Genomic DNA, 15968 nt, shown 5'->3' on the forward strand with positions numbered 1-15968 from the left:
GGACACGCTGGGAGGGCTTTGAGAGCAACGCCTATGGCAGAGAAAAGCAGCGAAGCGCTGTTGTGTGTAAAAAGGCCCAGTGCAGTGACCAAAGGGCTCCAACCCTCGATGGGGTTGGTACGATGCGCGAGGGATGTTATAGGATTCGGCCTTACACTCGTGGCACTGTCTCAGAAATCGCCCAAATAAACAGTGTGAAATTAAATTGTGACGCTTGGAAAATCTCAAGCACGCACAAAAAGAGAGGGACTCCCGTCTGGGAAGTAAAGAGGAGTAGACCATGATGAAAATGATTCCACACTGGCGGCTCCGGGGATAGATCATTGTTGAGGCTCAGCTCCAAACCAGCTCCACATAACTCTGAGGGCCAAGCAGAATTCGGAGGCTTCCTTCCAAACCCATCCTGACCAAAGGCCCGTTCACAGGAAGGGTGGAGAGGGACCAGTGGCCCTCGGGCATTGGCCGTCTCAGCCGATCACCATTAGGATAACTCAAGCACCGAAAAAAAACACTGACCGGCTCCTGAATATGGCTTCCTTGTAATTATTTAGCAAATTTCAAACTCCCAAGGTCACTTTTTTTTTTCTTTATCATACACAGATATAAACAATCCAGCACACATCAAGAAGATCGCTGGATGAAGAACCTGTGAAAGTGCTGATGCCGCTGCACTTGAATGTGTGCGCGTGTGTGTATAAGCTGTGTGCACACTCGAGTCTTGTGTGTTAGTGTACTTGTGTACCCACTGCCATCACTCCCTGCATAGGGGGTGGTCCCCCTGCCCTCTTGTGCTCATGAAAATCACTTCTAAGTGCCTGTAATTTCTCACGCTTCATCAGTACTGTAATTTCAAAAGGCTCCCCTCTGAAGACCCTCCTTTAGAGGCGACCCGAGGTTGTCAAATGAAAACATCATTTATCCAGTGACCTCGGAGCTCCAGGAAATGGTTTGCTGGCTGTTCGGCGACAGCCTTGAAATAGGGAGCTGTGGTGAGGACAGCGGGGGTTTGTGAAACATGAAACAAAAGGTGGTCTGGCCCCTCAATCTACAGTATCGGGTTTGGGAGATTTCAGAAAAATGCACACATCCATTTGGAAACTCTTGTATGGAACCAGTTGTATGTTTGCCAAACTGAGGTTTTCCTCCAGTGAAAATATTTACTTAGAAAAAAAGAGTCTCTGAAAGTATTTATTTCAATGCAATCCATTCCTCCGCCATGTCCTAAATGTGGTTTCTGTAGCTTTTGGCCCTCAGAGACTCAACTGGCAGTCCAGCCGCTGAGTGGCTCAGCTCCATGACTGGGTGCTTTCAGGTTTTAAGTCATGGTCCTGTGGGATTGATGATCCAAATGTCTTTGTTTAGTTACATTTTTAACATGGTCGATTCTGAACTCCTCAATGTGTCATTGTCTGCGAGTGCTAGTTTGTGCATGTAGATGCTTTGTCATCACTTAATTGGCCCAGTCATGGAAAGCTTCTGTCATATATGCCTCATTATTAGTCAGAAATAATGAAAGATGTTTGGTAAGAAGCATAGCCAGACGTCACTATTAGAGAGCAGTTATTATGTCTGGGAGAGACTAAATGATTTTTAACCATGCGATCTGCATGGATAGCATCCAGCTCCATCCAACTCCATTCATTACTATGCACTATGATACACACATTCATGCTACTCCTCAGGATGAATTGCTATGAGTTTGGTGATTCTTTTCATTAAGTGCCCTGATCAGATGAAAATGTCAAATTGCCCAATATTTTGGTTAATGACCAAATTCCAGCAAAAATACTGACATTCCCATTAGCCACAGCTATATTTTGTGTTTAATAGTGGGTGATGTTGCTGTATTCTTCAACGCTTTCTAAGTGCTGACAGTTTGCCATTGGTTCTTGACTGTCTTATGAAAGTGACAAAGGGCAAATCACATGTTTTCGCTCTGTGCCGAAATATCAAAATGATTGAAATTTGCTATGTGTTGGGGAGGCATACCTTTCTGGTAAGGTATCGTCTCCATATTACATGTAAACAATATACTGCTTACTTCAAATGGAACTCGTCAGCTAGTCGATGCAACAAGCAGTGCACACAGTATGCTCGGTGTTCAAGGGGTTTTACTATATATGATCTTTCCATCCAACGGAAAATCAACCTCCATGCAATTACGCCATTCCCAAAAACATACCCCACCTTGTGAATTTGGGACTTTTTGAAAATCCCAAGAGGTCAGAGGTCGTGAATACCACAAGCGGGGGGCGCTCATATGGACTCTTCTTGTGAACATCGTAAACACAAACCCATTTAAAGTCAGCACGTGTCTTGCTCTTCAACCCATCAGCACCTTGGAGTGATATAAAATATATACGATTCAGCGTGACAGAGGCCCCAGCTTAACCTAAAGAATCCTGTTCAGATTGTCCCAGGTCAAACACGTGATGTCCCAATTTCCTTCAATGTGAGTCTTTTAACTGAGGCTGAAACGTGACTGAAAAGACTTCAACTCAACAAACCACCAAAGACCGAGAGTGACATCGTGCACAGATGAGCACAGACTCTCCGTGATCTTAAAATGGCCGAATGTGGATTATCGTCTTGCCTTGTATTGGGTTCCCTGGTTTAGAAGAAGAGTCCTCTGTGCGTTTCTGTGTGCCTTTTGTGCAGGTGTTGGAGATCAGAGCTTGTCTGGATAACCCAGGCATCTTTAGTGAAAGCTGAGTGAAAGTTAATGGACAGGAGGGCCGTCAGATGGCACAGAGAAAAAAAAAGGGGTCATGACATTTAATCGCCCTGCCCCGACAGGCCAAGGCTCTGACAGAGAGGTCAGGGCAGACAGAAGTGGACCAAGGAGGACATGGGTGGGGCGGACACACACAAAGGCCCTCTCAGTGCGGTGATCAGGCTTGTCACCCAGTAAGTCTCCCTGTGACCCTCTCTCATGGCTTAACTCAAATACACCTGGAATATGACTCCAGGCCACTGATGGGACCATCTAAAGTACAACAGTGACCCGGGGGGGTGGGAATCCCTCGTGAAGGACATGTCTGCTCCACTTTTGAAGTGTAAACCCTTTTGAAAACAGCAGTCGGGAAAGTCAGACAGAAACACTCGAACACACCAGCTCATTGACTCTGAGCTAAACATGGACATCATGATTCAGTGTTTGCTGTAATTGTCAACCAGCCATCTGGACCAATCACGAGACAGTCCAGCACAGAGCCACAGCACAACAGGAAGCCATTGGCATAAACTCAAGCTATAAACACCATGAACAAAACCAACATAAAACTGACACACAGCTGATTAAAGAGGGAACACGTTTGCTGAAGAGGTGTTCAAAAGCAGAATGTACACAAACAGTCGGTGATTAGAGATGACCTCATCTGTCTGTGCAAGGGGGAAAGTCAACAAATGGAGGTGGAGTGGAGATAAAGAGAATATACTGTAGATAACGTGAGGTCTGCTTGTGGCCTCAGAGTTCCAGCTTTTTCAGGAAAATATCAACAACTTCTTTAGTTCAATTAAAACAACATCTACTGCTGAAGCATTTTGTGTAAACGGTACGTCAGCAAAGGGGGGGAAACTCATCTGGCTTTACTTTGGACACTTTTACTCTGCAATGCCATGTTTTCCCTCTCAGGACAATCTAGTTTGGGATGTGTAGTTTTTACCCTGAGTCCATTCTGGGGGAAAAAAAGTACTTGTTTTGGAAAAAAGAAACTAATATGGCAATGGCATCAGTCATTTTATGCAATATATTTTCCTCTGTTCACTTGTAGCACACATTACATATATATAAGTACTCATACATAACTTATGACACTGTTCTTTGTAAAATTTGATTAAACAAGGTTTTAGCGGGACTGATGATAATGACGTAACCCGCCATGAATGAGATGCTGACCTCTACTTCCTTTGATTAACAGCAATGTCAATGTATGAAATTATGTAACATGGGACCTAACGTCATTCCTGGGAGAGGTATGTCTGCCTCGATTTAAGTTTCTGGAGGGTTTGGTTCAGATGGATGTGGAGTAGCCGTCTTCAGATCAGAGGGACCGTCTGTTCCAGCCCCTGATTGTGGTAAATTGCAGTTTCTGGCCCCGCCGAGCGGACAGTTTCAAGCTAAGGGGGTCAGTCAGACCACTGTTGGCACAATGCGGTTTCTGGATCGGAGAACAGATAAGTCGTAGCCAAAAGACACAGTACTACTTAGTTGTTTTGAGGTTAATAGCGAATGAGGAAAATGACGTCGAGTGGTTTTCAAGAGCAATGTGAACTGCTTGTATTTATCAGTGTAGGGGGTAATGAAGCTTCTGCAACATTTGACTGCGGGAAGTATTGACGGATCTGTGGGAATGACAAACTGGCACATCCATTCTCAGTCATGACAACTACCAAGGAGTGGGCTCGAGCTTCCAAACGGCCACTTTAAACATTTTTTTCCCCTCCTCATATGATGTTTGCCAATGGGAATATCGGCAACTTGACATTGACATAATATTCAAATGATTAATCTTCATAGTGAAATTAGTTGCTCTTAATGTGGGATCTTTAATTGGGTTTGAATTAAATTCCTTTATGTGTTATCCTAAACATGCGTTCAATTGAACTTTGACTAATAACTTTGGGGGAGCCTACTTTATCTCAGTGAAAACGTTATAAAGATCAAGTGTTTGCGTTTACATTTTGAAGAAAAAGTAAGTAAGTAAGTTTTGTCTACTATAACTACAGCACAACTATCATCACTGTGTCTTTCATCCCGCTGAGGCTTGAAGAGGAAACAGTGCCGGAGTGTTGCGCGACAGGCATAGGTGCCGCTTCTGGTTACAAACTTTTGGACCAATCAGGACGCGGCTCCGCTTTCCTGCAGCCGGAGCCGCAGAAGTTCAACCTGGAGCCCCGCTCCGCGACGAGGAAAAAACCCCAATCTGCTCCAAATTCAAAACTGACAATGCGCGTCGGCTGTCACTGAACGAAGCGTTCCCGAGCAATGACAATGTTGGGCATGTACGTGCCGGACAGATTTTCCCTGAAGTCGTCAAGGGTCCAGGATGGAATCGGTCTCTACACGGCGAGGCGAGTGAAAAAGGTGCGTTTCTTTTTGTTCACACCCCCGCCCGGCTGGTGTAACTTTTGTTAACCGAGTGTCGAGCTGTGGGGCTTTTAAACTATGCTAAGCGCCGTAATGCGGGGTTTTCTTTTCTCTCCCCGTGTTCGTCTTAATCCCGAACAGTCGCTGTCAAAGTGTTGAGTCTCGACCGGAGGCTGCTCTGACGTGAAGTGCCACGTAGCTGCAGATCTCCAGTAGTTTCCCCCCCGCTCGCCGCTCAACGATGTAGTCAAGGGAGGGGGGTCGCGCGCGCGCCTGTCTCGTGAACACGTCCGATGCATGTTTAACGTTCTTCTTCGAACTTTTTCACGATATTTTTGCCAAACTGAATATTCACCCTACACGCTGGCAGAGACGTGGAGGAGGCTGTGAAATGTACCGGGAGAGGAGTGGGGGTCATGAGTCAGTGGGTGGGATGTTCTCCCTTCAGGAGGATGCTGTCATTTTAATCTGTGGTAAAAAACCGGATGAACGTGAATGCAGCATTTTGACCCCGCCCCCTGGACGTTAAGCCCTCAAAGAGGAGAGTCAAAAGGAAAAGATGTCCAATACATGGCCCATTGGAAGAATATAGGCCTGTCCGCTTGCCATCCAACATGTTATCCTCAGTGGGGCCTAACATTGCAGGGTGTATAGTGTTTTTGATATAATTCAAATTTTTCTTTTGCTGTGGCATCATGTTTTGACAAGTGATCCCTCTGTTTGTCTTCAAAAGGGAGAAAAGTTTGGCCCCTTTGCAGGTGAGAAAAAGCTGCCCAGTGAGCTGGACGAAAGCTCGGACACCAGGCTGATGTGGGAGGTGAACGCGCGCTCGCACACACACACACATCCTACACCACTGTGCACACACGGGGAAAGTTTGCAGGTTTTCAAAGCACAAGTGATTAAAACAACTTTGTTTGGAATTTTTGCAAAAAAAAATAAAAATAACTTTTACTTCACACTTCAAGCTGAATCAGTTATGCCAGAGCCGTCTCATGAGAGTCGCGACAACGGAAGTCCAAAATGCAGACTTCAAGATAGTTCCCGGAAGTTTCTTGTTGCGCAAATCGAATCCATTATTCAGAGCGACGGAACTGTGATTTTTGGTAATTAGTAGTCGATAAATGGATCAATTTACAATATAGCAGACTGACATGCCTATGTAGTTAATCAATACGTTTTTTTAATCATAAATAATCATAGCTCATAGTCCACTTAAATGCTTTAATGCTCATGTTGATAATCTACAATCTGATTATTTAAACGTCTTATCCTTCATAAGTGCAACACAGACGGCCCATTGACTCCATTCTGCTGCTACTCTAATGCGCCGACACTCACTTCCCGGGAACTATAGAGAGGCTCCGTGATCCGCCATTGCTGGAAAGAAAATGGTACATCGGAGTGAATGGAGTTGTCGCGACTCCCCTTAGACGGCTCAGAGTTATGCATGATGTTAATCAACAAGGCAAGTGTCTCCTTATGTGTGCATTTGTTTTCGCAAATCTCATCCTTTAGCATAGGATAGCTGGGAAAGAAAGACACAGCTGCTCACGTGTGTCCAAACAGCCCAAGTTCTCCATTTTTCTTGTGATAAAGACAACAATGAATCATGTTGCAGATCAGTTGGCTGATTCAAACCGACTCATCTCATGTATCCATTGATGGTTACCGCTAAAACATACTCTGATGTTAGTTATCTGCAGCTGCCACATTTGGGAGGTTCAGACACGACAAGGTGTTCATATGTAAGGCCAAACCCTGAAAGCAACAAGAGAAGAAGAAGAAAAAAAACCCATTTGTTTACATCAGACAACTCATGCAGTCATTGGTTTGTGTTATCCCACAGGTCCGTGGCAGTAAAGGAGATGTTCTGTACATTCTGGATGCGAGTAACCCGCGCTATGCCAACTGGCTGCGGTTTGTCCATCAGGCGCCTTCACAGGAGCAGAAGAACCTGGCAGCCATACAGGTATATTTTGTCTCGTGGACAATGAATCCCTCGCATGCATTTTTTTGTTTGTTGAATAGCAAATGATACTTAAAAAGATATTTTTCTTTGAGGTCTCTTAACAGGCCCATATTTTTTTTTAGATCGAAGATGCTGAAATGTAGTTTTTCTCTCTCTGTTCTGTAAGATCCCAGATAACCATGTGTTTTTAAAGGTTTCAGGAATAGGAAATATGTTACAATATGATGATGCGTGATAAGAGCGTCATCAAGGTGGACACACAGATAAGACAAATGTATAAATATACAAACTGGACTTGATGATTTAAGTGCATTCATAATGAAAACAGGTTAAAGATGAAAGGAAAAGTATCCATATCATGAACTTGCATGAATAAGGATGCATGTTTTTTAATTTACCATATCACCTTGGCTTCAAGTCTTTTTGTAGCCAGCTGTCTGAAGTGTTTTGTTAATTAGTATAAATAGGTATGTCAAATTGGACAAGTACACCCTTCTTCCTGGTATGTGTATTAATCATGTATATTTAGCATGTAGGAGACATACGTTTATTGGGGTTTTGCCAAGGGAGTGTTTTTGTGATTGTTAATACTCAAAGTATTGCAGGCTCTAGAATATTTTTGTCAGTTTGTTATTTCCAAAAGACTATTATCCTGGCAAATAGTGCATCAATAACAGTAGCCAGACTCATGAATACCAGAAAATCAGTTTTCAAAATGAGACATCTTAAAGCCCACAAACCCTAACCCTAACGTTCCCCTGCAATGGATCTGGCTAATCTCACCTCTTGCACTTCTGTGCAAAAGATAAAAAAGCTTGTTCTTTCACGGTGGAAGAAAAATGGAGCTGGAATGAAGAGAGTATGAGAATTCCGGGTCTTAGGGCCAACTTCCGTCCATTAATACACAAAATGCCCAAAGTGATTGGTCGTCTAAAGGTCATCCATGTGTGCTAAAGCCCTGTGTTCCATCAACAGTGACATTTATAGTGTAGCTTTCCTCTTCCTAATCATTATTTATGTATATTTAGAAACCCATAGCTAAAACAAAATGACGCTTTGATTTTATTAGCGTGACCTTTAAGGACAGGGAAGTTAATGACAACATTTTTAAGGGTCTGAGGTTTTGACCTGTGGCCTCAATGAGGCCACAACAGAATGCTTTCTGGGATATAATGAGTCCAGCCTTCAGTCAGTCTTAATCGTTACTCACCGTGTATGTCCTTAAATGGTTATAGCCATCATTTTAGAGAGAATGCTTTTCTCATTAGCCACATTCTTCCAAAATTTGGCGAGACTTCACCATTTTGCGGTGCGGTCCTGTCAGTGATCCATGGCGTCGTTAGCAATGTGCGATTACTCAATGGCTGCCATGATGTCATGTCTCAGGATGGAGAAAACATCTTCTACCTGGCTGTGGACGACATAGAGACGGATACAGAGCTCCTCATAGGCTACCTGGACAGTGACATGGAGGAAGAGGAGGAGGAAGAGGAGGAGGAGATTGTCAAAGATGACGACGAAAACAGTAAAGACGCCAAGCATCTCGTTGAAATGGGTACAGTGGAGATATATGTCCTCATTTGTATGCAATGTAATCATAATAATATAAGTTACGATAGCCACTTAAAAAAAAACAACCCACAGGTCTTTACATGCTCATTGTGTGTGTGTGTGTGTGTGTGTGTGTGTGTGTGTACCACATCTCTACAGAGCTGGTAATAAAGAAGGAGGACCACCCCTGCTTGCTGTGTGAGAGCAGTTTTCCCAGTGAGGAGATCCTGGCCGCCCACCTCCAGAGTCTGCACCAGAGGCCCAGCACAGAGGAGAAGGAGTTCAAGTGCAGGAGCTGTGGCAAGAAGTTCCCCATCAAACAAGCTCTGCAGCGCCAGTGGGTTAACTGTTCTATCGCTTAAGACGCATTCTTTGCCCTTAAAGCACAGTATCTCGAGTCATTAAGAAGTCTGAAGTAGTAAACCGTTTCAGTGCAAATGTAGGACTTTGATTAGATTATGCGAAACCGCCGATATGTTTTACATTTCCTTCTTGGTGCCTGATTTGTTTTTATTTTAAATCATCCCTCAGCGTTTTGCATTGTTCTGAGTCACTGGATCCATCGGGCGACTCCAAGGCTCACCAGTGCTCCTTGTGCCACAACACGTTCGGCTCAGAATCAAGGTAGTATACTCTCAGTGCAGTACAACTTTCCTAAGACACTTAACCTGTACATATTATTCTGTTACTCATAAAGCTCTCTCCTCCTCTGTCCCCTGCGTCTACAGTTTTGAACAGCATAAGGAAGCGTGCAAAGGCGATGCCAGGTTCATCTGTAAAGCGGAGAGCTGCGGTAAAAGATTCAAGAGCAAGGACGCCCTGAAGAAGCACAAAGGGAATGTTCACACAGGTTGGCATCTGAGCCTCTCTCTGTATGTATCACTGTGATTTCCTTTCCCTTGTTCTATCCACATATTCAAATGCGTTGCCTATTCCTTTTTGCAACACATCACATCATGTAATGAAGTTAATTGTCCATTAGCAGCCTCAGCACTCGAGGAGCGGCGGCAGCAGCACTTGACCTTGATCAGTTTAAAATCTCTGCAATATTGAGACACATTTCTAATTACTTGAGCTCCGTAATTGCTGACCTGTGTGTTCTGGGGCTCCTCGCCTGCTCAGATAATTGGACTTCCATAGCTATTTACAATGGGATGTAGGGCAGTGTGGATCTGCACAGGCCCTGCTCGTGAACCAAGTGTCAACCCGAGATTGAGACGTTTATCTCAGAGGGCGATGGGAGGCGAGATCTGGGGCCTTTATGTTTTACCAGTGTGGTTAGAACCAGCCGAGTGTTCGCGTGGGCGATGGGGGAAGTGGCTCAGATGCAACAGATGTTGGTCGTGTGGTTCAGATGGGGCGACGGGAAGGGTCCCGAAAGTTGTGGGATGGTGGGATCAATGGGCTGGTGACGAGGAATGATCTTTGTCCAGTGCAACTCATTTTTAATATTATTATTGCCCATTTTGTCTGTCCTGTAGTTAGGCCTTGGTCATTTTCAACTAGTTAATTTTCCATTGCAGGCAGTGCACGGCGGAAACTCACATGCACCATATGCAACAGGAAATGCTCGTCCTCTCTGAATCTACAAGAACACAGAAAGGTGAGACTCCACAATGAACGTCCATGGTGCAGCACAAATGAGCTCACCCACGTACTTTGCATTGGATCTGAGAGGATTTACTCTGCTTAGGCAGTTTTGCATGATCCCTTTTTGCAGCGATGTGTCTTATTTGCTGTAAAAGCGGAAACCGTCACATTCACACTATTTCTATAACCTAGACTAACCTCTTAATCACTCCGAGTTCACTTTGTACAGCTATCGCCGCTCTGTGTGAGGCTGTCTTTTATGATCGACTTGTTACAAATTCATTCTGGGTGACACAGAACGGAGGGTTGGTTTCTTTTTTCACGAGCTCACCCCGAAGGTCTTGTGAAAGTGCAGTGTCTCCATTGGCAGATAATAAGCTTGAAGCCTTGGCGTCAGGATTCTCCCTCTTACTGATGGATTACATATTTGAACGGGGCTGTTTCAATACTTTTAAAAACATTTCCATACAAATACTTAGATAGATAAATAGATAGATAATACTTAATTTATCCCAAGCTGGGAAATTCCAGAATTTATTTATTTTAGTCATGTGTATTGCCAGCATAATTTTCTTGTATATTGTATTTGCCAGTTTTTACATTTGCTGTCATTGACATTTATGGGGGGCTAGTTCTTTCCAAGTTACATTCCTTTGCACACAAAGTAGCCTAATGTATATTCCAGTTAAAGATGAAAGTTCATTGCAATTATGTGCTATTGTGGTAAAAAAAAATATTATTTTACCCGACTAGCATAAGTGGGGATTTAGATCGAAAACAACCGGTTGTGCTGGTGGGGTGCGTTGTTAAAAAGGTACCGGTGAGACAGTGAAATACAATCAGGACGTCCTGTTGGAGTAATATAATGTGTTTAAATGCTTATCAGATGCCAAAACACTGCAGAACAGTTTGTTGCACTCACAGGCAGGATTTTACAACTGGAACGTTATCAGTTCTCCCACTCACTTCTGTTGAAGCCCAAACGGCCGACAAATTCAAGCTTGCGCTTCCCGTTTTCGCTGAGGATCGTAGGTCAAAGTGGGGAAGCTTTCGACTGAGTGGATTTGTTCATTTGGCGATTAAAAACAGCAAATTCACTGTGCTAAGAAATGGGGAAACTAAAATGATACTGTGCTTTATCACTGTATTTATTACATCATCACAACACTAGGCTACACATTTTTACGTCGCTCTCTTGCTCTCATCTCTGTCTATCTCTGTCTGTGATAAAAAATCTCTTCTGTCACCCGCCTCAGAAATGTGACATCACACATTGTGCCTTTCTGGGTGATGGTCATGTTGCTTTGCAGATAGAGTAGAGTCAGGTTAAACTCCCGCAGCAAAAGGGCCGGCTCCATTTAAATGAACGAGAGGACCGCGTGTTGGCATGCAGAGCTACTGCTGGCCATAAAAAGTCCAAGTCAGATTGTGACTCTTTGCTGCCACAAGCAATCTGGAGCTTCTTTACAATTTTCAGTCGACCATTCTCTGCTTGTTGTAGACATTGAGATAAGGTTTTACGAGGCTCAACAAAAATGAGAATCTCTCTCATCTCTGTCTCTATCAGATCATTAAGATTCTTAAATGTACTTCAGGATGTACTTTGCTTCAGGTCAGGACAGCACTTTGAATGATGTCTGGTAAGGGATTGATATACCGGTTGCCTCCAAACAACTTGTCTCATCGGTTGTCATTCATTCATTTCAATTCTTCATTCATTATCCCCGCTGATAATTGTGACATTTCATTTCCCCCCTGTCGACATCCGTCCTCCAGATAAATCAACGGGCATTAATCCCCGTCATCCCATTTATCATCAAGCCACTTCCCGACTGTTCAGCACTTAAAAGTCACCTGGAAAGTTGACATAGTTCCGCAGTTCTCCGCTTTCAGCTCTCCTGGGCGTTTTAAAAAAGGAATACAGTTTGTGATATTCCTGTGTGGCCTCCTCCTGTGTCCATGTGCCAGTTTTTACTATTATGTGGCTCCCGATAGCAGACATCGCGCCATTGTCTGAGCCATTATCTTTTATAAAAGGAGATCAGCAAGACAAAATGTTTTCACGAATTTAGGCCAGCGTTTTATTACATTTTGAAGAATCGAGTCCCACTCAAACGACAGTGTTAAAGTAAACGTGGCACATTTTTGTCAAAGAAATATCTGGTGTGTTCTTCAGCTGCTTCACAGCTTCAATCAAACACATTGTGGCAGTAAGTATTATTCTCCCCAAAGAGCAGTCAAACTTTACATAGTGACACATCAGTTCCAAAGCAGCTTAAAATTGCCATTATCATCATTTAGCTGAACAAGCTTTTGCAGTGGCAGCCGTGACAAGAGGAGCTGCTCTGCATTAGCATATGCTATTGTAGCTGTGTGCCGGGGGAGCGATTGGATGTGAAATGATTGGAGTCATACTCTAAAGCAGGAAAAAAGGATTGGAACTTTTCATCACTGTGGTTGCTTCTGTGTCTGTCGAAATCTGTCTAATGAAAACAGACGATATTCAGTTTCAGACGAGCCCCAAGCTCTTGAAGTCATCAGCAAGACCAGAACTAAAATGCTTACTCTTGTTTGCTCTTTTGTTGCAGGTACATGAAATATTTGACTGCCACGCGTGCGATAAAAAGTTCATTTCCACGAATCAGCTGAAACGCCACATGATCACACACTCGGGTACGGGAAAGAATGCTGCATGCAAGACATCACTCGTGAACGTAGCGCATCATCTCTGCTCACCCGAGTGCCTCTCTCTCTCTGTCTCTCTCTCTCTCTCGCTCTCTGGTTGGTCAGAGAAGCGACCGTACACCTGTGAGGTCTGCAGCCGTTCGTTCAAGCGCCTGGATCAGGTGACGGCTCATAAGATCATCCACAGCGAGGACAAACCATACAAATGTAAGCTGTGCGGGAAGGAGTTTGCTCACCGCAACGTCTACAAGAATCATAAGAAGGTGATCACATAATATTCCACTAGTGAGCTAATTGTTACTGTGTGGTAATTGTTTCCCTCATCCCGTTGCATCCGGCCGATTGCTATTTGCTGAGAAGAGACATTCAAGACGAGAGACACTTCAAAGCTGGAATTATTAGTTGGGCTGTAATCAATCAGGGTCTCGTTGGTGGCGGTTATCTGTGGGGTCTTTGGCCCTCTCCTCCCCAGGGGTTCCCCCATGTTTACTTTTGGGATTGAGGTGTCACTCAGATAGATGGGTCGGGAACGGACGGACGGAGGGAGGGGGGGGGGGGCAGAAAAACAGAAGCACTTTGAACTTAAAGCCCCTTGAGCCGCTTTGTCCTCATCATGTCAACAAACTAAATTGGCTTCGGAGCCTCACCCCATCGTCCTCTCACATCCATTTAAGAAGCCTCATCGACATCCACCGTGGGGGCAAGGAGGCCGTACACAGCGCAGACACACTGATGCCGCTCTGCTCTCTCTGCAGACCCACTCGGAGGAGAGGCCCTTCCAGTGTGAGGAGTGCAAAGCTCTGTTCCGCACGCCCTTCTCCCTACAGCGCCATCTACTCATCCACAATAGTAAGTATGAGCGTTATTCCCCTTGTGTGTTCTTGTGAACCGGCCCACAATGAATACATATACCCACAAAAGCAGTGAAGTAACGCACTAAACGGTGAAGCTGCAATGATCAATCAATAACTTTATTTGTCCATTAGCAGAAGTTGAATTGGCAGCTGTTTCGATAAGTGACTGTGGTGCTGAATGCTGAACTAATGTGATGTAATTGTAATTTAAGAGTCATAAAGTCAGCAAAGTGACTTGGTTATGTGCATTATACAACAATATTTACCTAGCGTCTTCTGAGAGTAAGAGGAAGAAAGTGTCTTCTCTCAGAAGTTTCATGCTTCAAGTAATTTTTGAAGCAAAAAAGCTGAATGTTTCTCTCAATTCTTATTTCAAATGACTTTAATTAAATACTTAATTTGTCTGTTTCTGTTATTCTGCTTTGAAGCACCAGGGTGCCGCTCTGTCTCTGTGGTCCATGGCAGGTGATAGGCCGTAAAGCAGTTAGGTGCTAATAACATGGTTCAACAACAAGTGTTTGACCTTGTAATATTCAGATAGTACAGGACCTAATGTGAAAAGAGCATCAAGTCGATAGTGGAACGGCCTGGGATTTATAATTGGATCGTCTGTTTCACCCTGGAATTAATATTTTATAAACCAGCCTCCAGCTCCCTGCCTGGAGAGTGGGTACGTTGAGTTTTGAAACAAGACAGGTTTAATTGGATCACAAGTCAGAACAAGACACGACCATGGTCCAACCTAATGAGTTGGAGCATGGTAAAACAGGGAACTAAAAGAGGAATTAACCTGAATTTAAGAAATTACATTCAAATTATTTTCTCCATGTACCCATTGTAGTACCTTTAAGACCAGATAATCCTTTATTTTCATTGGCCTTTGACTCGTCCTTACCCCCCTTGAATATTCCCATTCATCATAAATCTATCACACATCTCACAGAGTGTGCAGGGTTGTCCAGTCGTCCTGGACGCTCCAGTCTGACAGTAAGTTTCTCCTCGGAGAGCTGAGCTGCAGTCGAGGCTCGGCAACATGCAGCGCTGGTCCTCAAATTGAGCCAGATAACAAAGAGATTGTACAGCTCAAGGCATTTCCTGCCGCTGTCTCGGGAGGCAGGCCACATAATACTGGATACCGGGACTTGTATTATGTATCAAGTTCTAGACAGTATGTGGGGCGGGAGGATCAAGTATGTGATTTTTGCTGTACTGCAGGTGAGGAAAATAGACATGCCTTTGAATAAATGTGTCCGTCTTTGTGAGTTAATGTTCTCTCTGGTGTTTGGCACGCAGGGAGAAAATGAAGCACAGCTGTTTTTCAGGTGAAATCACGTCAAAAACGCAGTGGGCCTCACGAAAGACCATTTCTGAATTCTTATCCTCAATCTCTCTTTCTTTAAATCGGAGGATTGATTGTACGTGTTCCAAGCTGGATTCCCCAAACTCTCAAAACTGCACAAACATGTCATGAATTGATGGTTGTAGCCTACTGAACGTTGCCAGTTTATGAGATTTGATCATGAACATAATGAATGCCTCTGTACAGCCATGAAAGGCTACCTGTTTTACTCTGTTTGTGGAGTTTCATTCACTCAAAAAATAAGAGTTCTGCACTGCAAACAGAACAAATCTAACAGTGACAGTAAATGTCTGTCCTGAAACAATCAGGTACAAATTATTAATACAGCATATCGTCAGAGGAACATCATAATGTGACAGTAAAGAAGACACCCTGTCATTCTGGTGGTGAAAATTTATTTTGGTTTCTTCTCTTTTGATATTAGTCAATTAATAGTCAAAGGTAATGTATTTCTTTTATTTTTAATTCTTTGTTCTTCCTTGTACATGACTCAATGACCAGACTCGACTGCTTCTGAATTCTCAACATCAAGTTGTCTTAAATCACTAGAACGTGCCAAGTAAGATCAAACCTGTTGTATGCATGGTTTTTGGATGAGGCTCTGTGAAAAATGCCCAGCACATTTATATAAAGTTGAATGTCAGCTGGGGACTTCTAGCTGTTTGAGGACCTTGAGAATAATCCTGTGTGTGTGTGTGCACGCTTGTGTGTGTGTGTGTGTGTGTGTATATATATATACTAGTGTCTGGGCCCGTGTAAACGCCTGCACATTTTAATACCAGACTGAAGCCCCCGTTCCAAGAGACAATGAAATCTTTATGTGAGGGTGTCGTTGACATTAATTATCATCCAGTGAACGTTTTTTGA

At 43.7% G+C, this 15968-nt stretch overlaps 1 protein-coding gene across 2 annotated transcripts in view; it reads left to right on the forward strand.

Moving 5' to 3' along the window:
- The first annotated feature begins 4832 nt into the window (after window positions 1-4832).
- prdm5 (PR domain containing 5) overlaps window positions 4833-15968 on the forward strand; it is a 31184-nt gene continuing 20048 nt past the window's right edge. The window contains exons 1-11 of one of the 2 annotated variants that reach the window (XR_007032056.1): window positions 4833-5086; window positions 5823-5906; window positions 6939-7061; window positions 8448-8616; window positions 8772-8949; window positions 9144-9236; window positions 9341-9462; window positions 10136-10215; window positions 12791-12875; window positions 12993-13150; window positions 13643-13736. Coding sequence is in view for 1 of the 2 variants with exons in the window: in XM_035648547.2 (XP_035504440.1) it covers window positions 4988-5086; window positions 5823-5906; window positions 6939-7061; window positions 8448-8616; window positions 8772-8949; window positions 9144-9236; window positions 9341-9462; window positions 10136-10215; window positions 12791-12875; window positions 12993-13150; window positions 13643-13736 (1285 nt within the window). In the remaining variant the exon portion in view is untranslated. The remainder of the gene's footprint in view (window positions 5087-5822; window positions 5907-6938; window positions 7062-8447; window positions 8617-8771; window positions 8950-9143; window positions 9237-9340; window positions 9463-10135; window positions 10216-12790; window positions 12876-12992; window positions 13151-13642; window positions 13737-15968) is intronic. The other variant, XM_035648547.2, reaches the window with a different exon arrangement.

The sequence above is a fragment of the Scophthalmus maximus genome, chromosome 13 (assembly GCF_022379125.1).
Source record: "Scophthalmus maximus strain ysfricsl-2021 chromosome 13, ASM2237912v1, whole genome shotgun sequence".
Classification (NCBI taxonomy): domain Eukaryota; kingdom Metazoa; phylum Chordata; class Actinopteri; order Pleuronectiformes; family Scophthalmidae; genus Scophthalmus; species Scophthalmus maximus.